The following is a 12,887-nucleotide window of genomic DNA, read 5'->3' on the forward strand; positions in this document are numbered from 1 at the left end:
AATTAGTTCCAATTTTATGCAGTTTTAGAACTCACTTAATTAGAAAAGCAAAGTGACCAATACTGATAGAAATTTAGCAAAAAGATCCCAAGGCTTGCACAGTCCATACTACATCTTGTTGCAACTCAGTATACGTATTCTTACATCCATACATGTGGAAGATCATACTAAGAGAAATTACTCCACTTTACTCCCTTTAAAGGAAGTGACTATACTTTTTTAAAAAGTGAGTAAAGCCTGAAATCTACTATTTCTATACATTTTGTTTAAAAATATAATTGTTTTAGAAAATTTAGTGTTTGGTAAAAATCAGTCCCAGAACAGTCTTCCACTATAAGTGATTTTATTTTTCAGTTTTAAAGGCAAATAAGCTCCTCCTCTCTCCTTTCCTTAAAAACATATATTGATTCTTATGAATAGTTTGCAAGATTGGCAACATTAAGTGTTGGTTTCTTGGGCAGAGACAACATATATAGCTTTTTAAAAACCCAGCTGGAGCTAGTTTTGCCAATATCTGTTCTACAATATCATCCAATCAGGTTTGGGTTATGTACGCAAAGTCCCTCATCCCACCATGAGGTTATCTGTACGAGCCACCAACTTTGCATTAAATCTGAAGCTAAAATGTGGACCCCCTTTTTCATGAAGGCTTATTAGGGTTAGACAAAACCAAAGGAAACAAGATTATTAATTCTGGTCTTTGTTTCTGTCTATTGCAGTAGTCTATGCAGATTGTTTTTCTACACTATGGTAGAAAGGAGCAGATGAGAGGCTCAAGTCCTCACAACCACCTTTACTTGGGGCAGCAATCATATTTCAAGAATGTAGCAGCACTGTTCAATCCTCTGCCACCTTAAGGTGGCAACTGAAGGAATGCACATAATATGCACAGCACTTTCCAAATTGTAATGTTCCGTACCTCATCGAGTAGCATTGCTAGCAGGACTCTGCTCCAGGACTTATTTAGCTATGTAAACATCAATGACTAACTCTAGGAATGAAAGCTTTTCCATGCACATTAACTCTTTAGCCTCTCAAACTGCCAAGAAGCTTGGTGGTGGTTTTCCTGCTGTTGACTAAGACAACCAATTAAGATCTAGCAAGTTAAATGACCGTTTCCTAGACCTAGACTCAAAGAGATGTCCTAACGTTAAGAAGCTCTGTACCTTATTACCAATCTTGTAAACCATGCAGCCCTCCAGTCATGTTCATTTGAGTGAGCAAACACAGGCTACAGTTTTAGAACACTATTCCTATATATCTGTTTTCTGTATAAAATACTCCCTAGTCTGGGGCCCTTTCAATTTTTGTTCTTATGACAACTTTCCAGTGAAGTACCACTTTCACAAAAGCCTCAACGACAGACATGACTAAAAGCCCCAACTTTTACCAACAATTTCTGTTATTTGGATGGGCTTCCTCACCAATCACATGATGTAATACAATTTTGCTATTTTAGGGTACAGAGCATGTCAGTGATGCAAAGCTGTTTCTTACACATACATAGCTAACTGCAGAACACAGTGAAATCACCACACTTGAAGTCAGCTGCAAGACACATTGCAACCATTTGCCACATGATCCAACTTAAAGTGAGTCACTAACAAATGGATAAACACCTTTAATAAACCAATAAATCTAGAATATAAACTTTGTAGAAAATGAGAAAATGAAACAATAGTCTTGCAGAGACAAGACACTGAACACTATTCAAATAAGAGCAAAGAAAGCCAAGTTGCTGAGGAAGATTCAATGTTTAATACTAAGAATGATTTTTAGCCTCCTCTACATCTTCAAAACTATGAAATATCAGAAAAAGTGTGAATTAATTTATGCAATAAACAGAAGCATCTCCACACCTGAATCATATTGGCTACTAAAAGGATACATTTTACATTTTGGACACCCTCACTTGTGCCTAAACAGAAAAAAAAAAAATATCACTGGCATGGCTAGCCTTAAGTGCAAGCAACAAACACTATTGCTTGGAACCCTACACAGATTCCACAATGTGTGGTCGGATACCCTGACAAATGGATCAAGAGAGGAGGTACACAAGCCTGGATTCTCCCACCCCACCCTCCAAAGGTGGAACCAAACAAGGCCCAATCACCAAGTGAACTAAGTGAATTTGTGTCCATACATGGCCAAAATCTCAGAACACAGCAACATCTGGAACAGATCCAGACAACTGTAAACTAGTGTCATTCACATTTAGAATCCAACTGTATCCTATCATCTGGTTTTACAAGTATTCCCGAGAGATTCATGAAAAACAAATTAGTTCAAGTCCTGGAATTTAAAACTTTTCTTAACAAATCCATTCCAAATAACCATTTTCCCATGCACTTTAGTTAAGCAGGTCAGATTGGCCTATTACACTGGATCCTATCAAACTAAATACAAGTCTCAGTCTCACTACAGTAGATGCTTGTTTGCAGCAACACTTTGTAAGAGCAACCACTGCTTACTGAGAAACATTTCCCCTGGGAACACTTTCCCTACTGTGAATTGTCGACACTCCCCATGACAGCAATAGCCACTTAGGAGCAACATAGCAAAAGGGCACCGATATGTTGGTTACTAATGAGCATCTACTGTATTACTATTGGATCAAGCATTCCTATATCTCACACACCATTTAAAATATTTAACTGATGATCAAACGAAGTGTATTTTACATAAGATCGCTTACTTTATAGTTTCTTCTGAATTCACTTACCTGAAATCAACTCTGCATAATTTTTGTAAAACATTGCCAAAGTCCTGACTGATGTAAGTTACAAAGTGGAAACTGAAAATCTTTTTGTGTTTGTTTAAAAGAATCCTTAGAATGAAACTTATTTTTCATTTTTGTTATGTTTCATTTTATTGGTAATAAAACTATTACCAATAACCTGCCTCGTGATTGTCAAGCACTGCCAAAATTACAGTTCATACTTATGCAGTTTAACTTCTCTATTCTAATCACCTTAACTCCTACTCAATAAATGGTTTTTACAAGATACTGAGGAGCAGGAAAAATAAAGTGTAATTTCTAATAAGAATGTTTCAATCCACATGAACAAGGAACAGCTCAGGTATAGGTATTAACTGGGAATGATAAACCTTAGAGCCCCTGAACATGCTGAATTTCAATTCACTATTTAAATCTGCCCCAAGATCACCCAACATGAGCATGAATATGGACACATGCTGATGCCATGTGAAACGTTAATACATCAAGCACCTTCTCTACCTAGATATAATAGTTGAATTGGAATCACAATTAAATATCATCAGCCAGTGGAGTCTCTAATACATATAACATTCAAGGTCACAATTCTAATATTTTCCACTATTTACCTAAATGACATTTGAATTAAGAGACAATACTTGTTGATTTTTCAGCCATCACAAGATACAGTTGTACATGAAAAAGCAGACTGCCAGATAAGGGTAGCAACGGATCCTAAATGGATGAATGCCCTTCATACCATTACAATATAAATTTGACATCCTTATGGGAACTCCTAATTTAAGCATATGAACAGAGACTGAACAAAGTTAAACAAGTGTGGTGGAGTAGTGAGGAGGACTAATTACTTCCAAACCATATGGATGTCCAGTTTCCATTTGTGTTTCAATTTGTATGAACATAAATCAAGTTAGAATCCTCTTCAACCACAAGACACTTGATTTCACTGAATTCTTACTGGTGGAGTAAAAAAGAGGCATAGTTTTCAGGTATACGGTTAGCAGATTTTAAGGCCAAAAGGGACCATTTTGATAATCTAGTCTGACCTCCTGCATAATAGGACAAAAGAACCTCATCCAGTAATTTCTGCATCAAGCCCATAAATTCTGTTTTGCGCTACAGCACATCTTTTAGAAAGATATCCAATCTTGATTTAAAGACTTGAAGTGATTGAGAATCCACCCTGCCTTGTTCCAATAGTTAATTACCCTCACTGTTAAAAAATTGCACCTTATTTTTAGTCTGAATTTATCTAGCTTCAGCTTCCAACCACAGGATTGCATTATAATTTGTTCTGCTAGATTAAAAGAGCCATGTACGAAAATCTGTACTCCATGTATGTACTTGTAGACAGTGACCAAGTCATCTTAACCTTCTCTTGAAAAAAATAAAATTGGACTTCCGTCTCTCATTATAAATATGTTTTCCAGATCCTGAATCATATTTTTAGATTTTTTTTTAATCCTTTCCAATGTGTCAACATCCTTTTTGAAGCAGGAACACCAGATCGGGCCATTGTACTCCAATAACTGTCTCACTAATGCTGTATCCAGAGGTAATACCACCTCCCTACTTATATTTCATATTCCTCTGCTTATACATTCAAGGATTATGTTTGCCCTCTTAGGTACAGCTTTGCAATGGGAGCTCATGTTCAGCTGACTATCCATGATTAACTCCAAGTCCTTTTCATTGCCACTGCATTCCAATATTCTGTTTCCCATCTTGTAAGCATAACCTATATTTGTTCCTAAATGCATGACATTGCATTTGGTTGTATTAACATGTACACTGTTCAAGTGAGAAAACGGTTACCTACCTTCTCGTAACTGTTGTTCTTCGAGATGTGTTGTTCACATCCATTCCACATTAGGTGTGCGCGCGCCGCGTGCAAGTGTGTCGGAAACTTTCCCCTTAGTGGCTCCCGGCGGGGGGCCCCCTGAGTGGCGCCACTGCGCCATGCATATATACCCCCGCTGGCCTGACCCCCTCCAGTTCCTTCTTGCCAGCGACTCCGACAGAGGAGTAGGAGGGCGGGTGGTGGAATGGACGTGAACACATCTCGAAGAACAACAGTTACGAGAAGGTAGGTAACCTTTTTTCCGTCTTCGAGTGCTTGTTCACGTCCATTCCACATTAGGTGAATCACAAGCTTACCTTTGGAGGAGGGTAGGCGTCATGGAACAATCGATCGGAGGACCGCCCTGCCAACTGCCGCGTCCTCCAGAGCCTGCTGGTTGACCACATAGTGGGTCATGAAGGTATGCACCGATGACAAGGTGGCTGCCCTGCAGATCTCTTGGATTGGGACCTGTGCCAGGAAAGCCGCGGAAGCTGCTTGCGCCCTGGTCTAGTGGGCCGTGACCACCGGGGCCGGAACACCTGCGAGGTCATAACATGCCCGAATACAGTCCGTAATCCACGATGAGATTCGCTGCGCCGTCACCGTGAGACCTGTCATCCTCTCAGCTATGGCCACAAACAGCTGCGTAGATTACGAAAGGGCTTGGTGCGCTCCAAGTAGAACGCCAATGCTCTACGGAAATCCAGGGTGTGCAGGCTGCGGTGACTCGGGTCCGCATGGGATTTGGGAAAAAAACCTGGCAGACAAATGTCCTGGCCGAGATAGAACTGTGAGACCACCTTAGGGAGGAACTTGGGGTGCGGGCGGAGCTGCACCTTGTCTTCATGAAACACTGTATAGGGTGGCTCTGAGGTGAGTGCCCTCAGCTCAAATACCCTTCTGGCCGAGGTGATGGCCACCAGGAATGCCACCTTCCAGGAAAGGTGGAGGAGGGAGCAGGTAGCGAGGGGTCCCATGAGCTTAGAGAGGACTAGGTTGAGATTCCATGGAGGGACTGGGGGGCGTGACTAAGGGAACATCCTTTCCAGTCCTTTAAGGAACTGCCCCACCATTAGGTGGGAGAACACCGAGCCCCCTGAAAACCCTGTGTGGAAGGTGGAAATGGCCGCCAAGTGCACTCTGATCGAGGATGGGGCCAGCCATTGCTGCTTGAGATGCAGTAAATACTCTAGAATAGCCGGCACTGGGGCCTGGCCTGGCTGCACCTGTTGGGAACCAGATCAGCACGAGAACCTCTTCCAATTGGCCAGGTAAGTTGCCCTGGTAGAGGGCTTCCTACCACCAAGTAGAACCTGCTGCACAGGAAGGGAGCACTGGCTCTCCAAAGCATTTAGCCACAGAGCTTCCATGCTGTGAGATGCAGCGATTGCAGGTCAGGGTGGAGAAGCTGCCCTCCATCCTGCATGATGAGGTCCCAGTGTGGGGGCAGAGTTACCGGGGCTTCCACCGACAGCTCCAGGAACTAAGTGAACCAGTGCTGGCAGGGCCAGGCCGGGGCGATGAGGATGACAGTCGCCCTGTCCCTGCGCACCTTGAGCAGGACCTTGTGCACTAAAGGGAGCGTGGAAAAGGCGTATTTCAATCCCCCTCCCCACGGGATCGGGAATGCATCGGCTATTGAGCCCGGGTTGCAACCCTGGAATGAGCAAAACTGCAGGCACTGGGAGTTGCCCCTGGTGGCGAATAGGTCTACCCGGGGAAACCCCCACTTGCGGAAGAGCAAAAACATGACGTCCACTCTGAGCGTCCACTTGTGCATGCGGTATGACCTGCTGAGGTAGTCCGCCAGTTCGTTCCGCTCCCCCGGGAGATACGATGCCTCGAGGTGAATGGTGTGGGCTCTGCAAAAGTTCCAGAGGAGGAGAGCCTCATGGCAGAGCAGCGAGGAATGGGCTCTGCCCTGCTTGTTTATAGAAAACATGGCGGTCGTGTTGTCTGTCAGAACTGTCACGCTGTGACCACTCAGAGTGGCGTGAAAGGTCTGGCAGGCTAAACGAACCGCCCTGAGCTCCTTCACGTTGATATGGAGCGACCGTTCTGCTTCCGACCACAAGCCCCGAGTCCTGAGGCCCCCCAGCCGAGCACCCCATCCGAGGTCTGACGTGTCTGTCACAAGCGTCAGGTCCAGCTGTTGTGCGGCAAAGGGGATACCTTCGCAAACCACGATCTGGGACCGCCACCACAGCAAGGATTCCGCACCGAGGAACCTGGAGCCAACGTTGGGCGCTCCAGGCCCAGTGGCTCCAGCATGGTCTCCATCAACAACTGCTTCAAACGAAAGTCTCTCTCCTTCTTTGTTCTTGGCTTAAACGCCTTGAAAATCTTACACCGCTCCGTTTGGTGTGCGTCCCCCGGGCAACATAGACAGGAGTCGTGGGGGTCACTAACCGGCATAGGTTTGCGGCATGTGGTGCAAGCCTTAAACCTGTGGGCCTGCGGCATGCCCCACGGCCTGGGGCAGGTGCTGGAAGTCTCCAAGCACCTAATCTATTAAGTGTCCACAACAAGGGAATGCTAACTAACTGATAACAGCTACTCTAAGGCTAAGGGATTGCTTCTCGTATGAGAGCAAGAGGTTGTTCCAACGCCACCACGGACGATAAGAAGGAACTGGAGGGGGTCGGGCCAGCGGCGGTATATATCCATGGTGCAGTGGCGCCACTCGGGGGGGCCCCGCCGGCCCGATGGGAGCTGCTAAGGGAAAAGTTTCTGACACTCGTGCACGCGGCGCGCGCACACCTAATGTGGAATGGATGTGAACAAGCACTCAAAGAGCAACCCACTTTTATTTAATCCATTTAATATGGGATACATTGATTTTGTATAGTGCTTTTTACTCAGATTATTATAGGGACTAAGGGCTTGTCTACATGGTGGGGTAACATGCCATATGAAGATATGGTTTTAGAAGCGCATTAACATGTTTCACATTAATTGGTCCATGTAGACCCTGCTGGTGCACACTAAAGGTTCACTAGTGCACTTTAACACAGTGCTGTTTCAAACATGGGCATGTTTAAAAATTACATGCTTGTAGGCTGCACTGCTACTCTGTGTAGACAAGCCTGAAGTCTTTACAGAATTCTAGATATATTATGTCAACAGTACCTTTACCAACCAAATTTGTGATCTCAAAAACGTTAAATCTAATTTGTTTGACAAGATCTATTTTCCAAGGTCACCTTGACTAGCATAAATTATACTACCCCCCTTTAATAATTGCATCATAAGAACAGCCCGACTGGGTCAGACCAAAGGTCCATCTAGCCCAGTATCCTGTCTTCCGACTGGCTGGTACCACGTGCCCCAGAGGGAATGAACAGAACAGGTAATCATCAAGTGTTCCATTCCCCCATTGCTCATTCCCAGCTTCTGGCAAACAGAGGCTTGGTACACCATTCCTGCCCATCCTGGCTAATAGCCTTTGATGGACCGATCCTTCATGAATTTATCTAGTTCTTTTTTGAACTCTGTTATGGTCTTGGACTTCACAACATCCTCTGGCAAGGAGTTCCACAGGTTGACTGTGCGTTGTGTGAAGAAATACTTCCTTTCATTTGTTTTAAACCTGCTGCCTATTAGTTTCATTTGGTGACCCCTAGTTCTTGTGTTATGAGAAGTAGTAAACACTTGCTTATCTACTTTCTCTACACCAGTCATGATTTTATAGACCTCAATCATATCTCTCCTTAGCCGTCTCTTTTCCAAGCTGAAAAGTCCCAGTCTTATTAATCTCTCCTCATACGGAAGCCGTTCCATACCCCTAATCATTTTTGTTGGCCTTTTCTAAACCTTTTCCAATTCCAATATATCTTTTTTGAGATGGGGCGACCACATCTGCACACAGTATTCAAGATGTGGGCAGGGGCGGCTCCAGGCACCAGCGCAGCAAGCGCATGCCTGGGGCGGCAAGCCGCAGGGAGCGGCCTGCCAGTCGCAGTGAGGGCGGCAGTCAGGCTGCCTTCGGCGGCATGCCTGCGGGAGGTCCGACTGTGCCGCAGTTTCGGCGGCGGGGATGCCGAAGGCGTGGCACCGGTGGACCTCCCGCAGGCATGCCGCTGAATCCACGTGACCAGCGGACCGCCCGCAGGCGCACCACTGAAAGCCGCCTGACTACCGTGCGTGGGGCGGCAAAAAACATAGAGCCGCCCCTGGATGTGGGCATACCATGGATTTATATAGAGGCAACATGATATTTTCTGTCCTATTATCTATCCCTTTCTTAGTTATTCCCAGCATTCTGTTCGCTTTTTTGACTGCCGCTGCACGTTGAGTGGATGTTTTCAGAGAACTATCCACAATAACTCCAAGATCTTTCTTGAGTGGTAACAGCTAATTTAGACCTCCATCATTTTACATGTGTAGTTGGGATTATGCTTTCCAATATACATTACTTTGCATTTATCAACATTAAATTTCATTTACCATTTTGTTGCCCTGTCACCCAGTTTTGAGAGATCCTTTTGTAGCTCTTCACAGTCTGCCTGGGTCTTAACTATCGTAATTTTGTATCATCTGCAAATTTTGCCACCTCACTGTTTACCCCCTTTTCCAGATTATTTATGAATATGTTGAATAGGACTGGTCCCAGAACAGACCCCTGGGGAACACCACTATTTATCTCTCTCCATTCTGAAAACTGACCATTTATACCTACCCTTTGTTTCCTATCTTTTAACCAGTTACCAATCCATGAGAGCACCTTCCCTCTTATCCCATGGCAGCTTACTTTGCATGAGAGCCTTTGGTGAGGGACCTTGTCGAAGGCTTTCTGAAAATCTAAGTACACTATATCCACTGGATCCCCTTGGTCCACATGCTTGTTGACCCCCTCAAAGAATTCTAGTAGATTGGTGAGGCATGATTTCCCTTTACTAAAACCTTGTTGACTCTTCCTCAACAAATTATGTTCATCTAGATGTCTGACAAACCACTGATGACATACTTTCTCTAAGGGAGGAGGAACCAGCTGCACTGCTCTCTTTACAGTAACTGCTGGTTGATTTACAAAGCCATCCTAGAAAAATTTCAGAGTAAAAGATTCTTGGCAAAAAATCCTAGAAGTAATATTGCAAGTAAAAAACTATTACCAATAACCTGCCTCATGATTGTCAAGCACTATTAGCTTTTCCAAGATATTTTCCTAAGATTGATGTCATGCTAACTAGCCTAAAATTACTGGGGTCATCTCATTTACACCCCCTTTTAAATACTGGCATAACGAACTTTCCCCCCAATCCTCTGGAACTTCCCCAGTGTTCCAAGATTTGTTAAGTCAAAATTAGTAGATCAGAGAGCTACTCTTGGTGTAAGTTATCCAGTGCTGCTGATTTTAAAAAGATTAACTAGTCGTTGTTTAACATCCTCCCTAGTTATTGAGGGAATAGAAAGTTTTGAATTATCACTATAAGATATGAATACATCATCCTGCTTCTTTTCAAGATTACTACTATTAGCCAACCATGGTTTTAAGCATACTCTTATATTGCACACATTACATAATTTAAATTCATGTTACATCATTAGGATTTGATTATTGGTGTAAACACACTAGATGACATTTGCCTTGCATTAGTCTTTAACATTTAGGTTTACTAGATCTGATTTTTAAGAGTAGATAAAATTCAAAGACAAATGTTATTTAAATTATGGTATCACTTTAAAGCATGATTAATCACTGGCAATATAATACAAAGAAAATAGCATACAAAAAATTAGGAATTTTTGATCATCATCATCTTTGGTCTGAAATATTTAAATGTAATTACCTACTGGTAACATTTCCTCTGCCTGAATATAACTTTCCAGTTTTTAAATCTGCTAACTGCACTTAGTTATCTGGGATTCTACTACAGTATGACAAGCCTGTAAATAAAACAATATGAAACCCTAAACAATTTATATGGCCAAAACTATTACGAGAAAGGATATAAATTGAAGAACTGCACTGTATAACTTAATTTAGTGCAATGCATTTGAGGAAGTGTTCAGTTCCCCTCAAAGCTCTGAATATCCTGCCTTGGTCAGTTAGACCTTTTGGCATATATTTAACTTTTTCCACAACAATGCAAAGTCTTTTCGTTACGGTTAAAAAGGTGTCTCGATTTTTAACATGTATGCCTATCATGTTTTGTACACTGAACCTGAATTCTGCAACAAGTGTCTCACCCCAGCTCCCACATTTCATCAACACTAAATTCTACAGCATTGTAACATTTTGGTGTAATGATAAGATACAAAGCTATTCAAGAGACTATGTTCCTCTGTAAGAATGATGGCAATTTCAGTTTGTCCGAGATTATCATCTTAACAAGACAACTGCACTTGGGTGGCACAAAGAGGAGAAAAGGACTGGGCTGGATGGTTTGGAATCTGGAATGGGGAGAGGTCAGAAGATAGACAGGGCTTCTTTTTAAAAAGGCAACTGGAAAACAGGAAAGGCATTTAGGACATTAAACTTTGGAGAGTAATAAAAACATGAACCTAACGCGTTTATTGAATCTATATTGAAAAAGCCATGCATTTACAAAGCAATAGCTTCACTTGTACAGAGAGTTGCCTGCCTCTGAACAGGAACAACTGGAATGACTGAAGGATCAGGGACCTACAGTGAGATTTGTGGCCACCTGTCAGATAGCTGAGGGATTTGATCACATCACTGGCAATGGTGGCAACCACACAATAGAAAAACAGCTTATTTATACATGCAAGTTATTGATTTATTATAAAGAAAAAATATAGATAGAAATATGAACAAGCTTACAGTACAAGCTAGGTTTTTCTTTGGGACACTAACTTCCAGTTTGCAAATTACAAGACAAAAAACAAGCTACACACATACCTGTACAGTCTTTTTAATTCTATGTGAAGGACCTGGATAGTCTGGGGAATACAAGTCTGTTAAGAATAATGAGTTGATTAATGTTGATTTTCCCAATCCAGATTCACCTAGAAGAAAGGGGAAAGTATTAGTCCATACAATTAGAATCACCACACATAGTACGCACTTTTTATAATCTCAATCTTTCCTAGCTTCAATCATATGCTCAGAGGAAACAGACCATGGCTATTTTACATTGCAAAATGAGACTTTCACTGCTAAGTTTACAAGCATCTACTTTTCACATTGCATCCCATAACAGTCGTAAGTGCTGAATGCACTTTGCTACTTTTCCTCCCCCCTCTCTGCCCCAGTCATAAAATACACACACAAGACATTGCTATGTGAAGTTCTAAGCAGGCTGCCTATTTGGAACCGGAAGTATAGTGTACCAGCAGAACTACCTTATTTAAAATTTTATGCAATGGTTTTATTATAACAAAAGATTGTTACTTTGGTGTAGCTCTTGTGGTTCTCAGTAATTAGAATGCAGTTCCAAATGTACATGGTTTGCATGGGAATTATTTTTGCAATTTGCTCCTAAGTGACAATAAAGCAGGCACTGCTAACCTATTTGTAGAAGTAATTGCCAATTCAAATGAAGGTTACAAACCCCATAAACATTCTGCCTATTTACAGATCCACAGAAGCAGGGTATGAGGTACATCAACCACTAAAACAGTTTATAAATTAAGTCCTTGTCTTTACAACAGCAAAAAATTTAAAACCAACCACTTAAGAACTATTACAACATTCATTCACTGATATGTGAACAGAAAAAAAAAGTGTGTGTTAGTCAGGTTTGCGGCTTGCTTCAAGTCTTGGTACACCGTGCTACTCAAGGGGGGACTGAAGCAAAGGCAATGACAGAGCAATTTGCTCCTAAGCCAATAAAGACTGGATTCAAACCACTGATGACAATTTCTCTAAGGGAGGAGTAACCAGCTGCACTGCTCTCTTTTCAGTAACTGCTGGTTGATTTACAAAGCCATCCTAGAAACATTTCAGAGTAAAAGATTCTTGGCAAAAAATCCTAGAAGTAATTCTGCAAGTAAATGAATATGAAAATTGTCAAAACAAAAGCTCACGTTATTGCTTATTACTATTATGAACTGCAGCGAAGGGCTTGTCTCCACAGCAAGTTAGGCTAGGGTGAGTGGAGTAGCCAGAGCTCCAGGGCCAGATGACGACATTCTGAGGCCTTAAGCTATGTCAAGTGTAAGAGGCCCCATACCATAAAAAAAATAATTTATTATTTTCACAAAAAAGGACATTGAATATATGAACACGAAAGATTTACATTTGCATATATACAAAGGCAAAGTTGTAATTGACTAGAATAATAATCTAAAACACGTCTTGCAATATGCCTGTTTGCATTATAAAATAGTTTCAAATTAACATTT

At 42.2% G+C, this 12,887-nt stretch overlaps 1 protein-coding gene across 1 annotated transcript in view; it reads right to left on the reverse strand.

Annotated features, from left to right (window-relative positions):
* The window catches only part of SEPTIN7 (septin 7), a 106,827-nt gene that overhangs the window by 41,080 nt on the left and 52,860 nt on the right, over positions 1–12,887 (reverse strand). Inside the window, exon 2 of the mRNA XM_065400019.1 lies at positions 11,443–11,549. Coding sequence (XP_065256091.1) covers positions 11,443–11,549 — 107 coding nt within the window. The remainder of the gene's footprint in view (positions 1–11,442; positions 11,550–12,887) is intronic.

The sequence above is a fragment of the Emys orbicularis genome, chromosome 2, assembly GCF_028017835.1.
Source record: "Emys orbicularis isolate rEmyOrb1 chromosome 2, rEmyOrb1.hap1, whole genome shotgun sequence".
Lineage (NCBI taxonomy): Eukaryota > Metazoa > Chordata > Testudines > Emydidae > Emys > Emys orbicularis.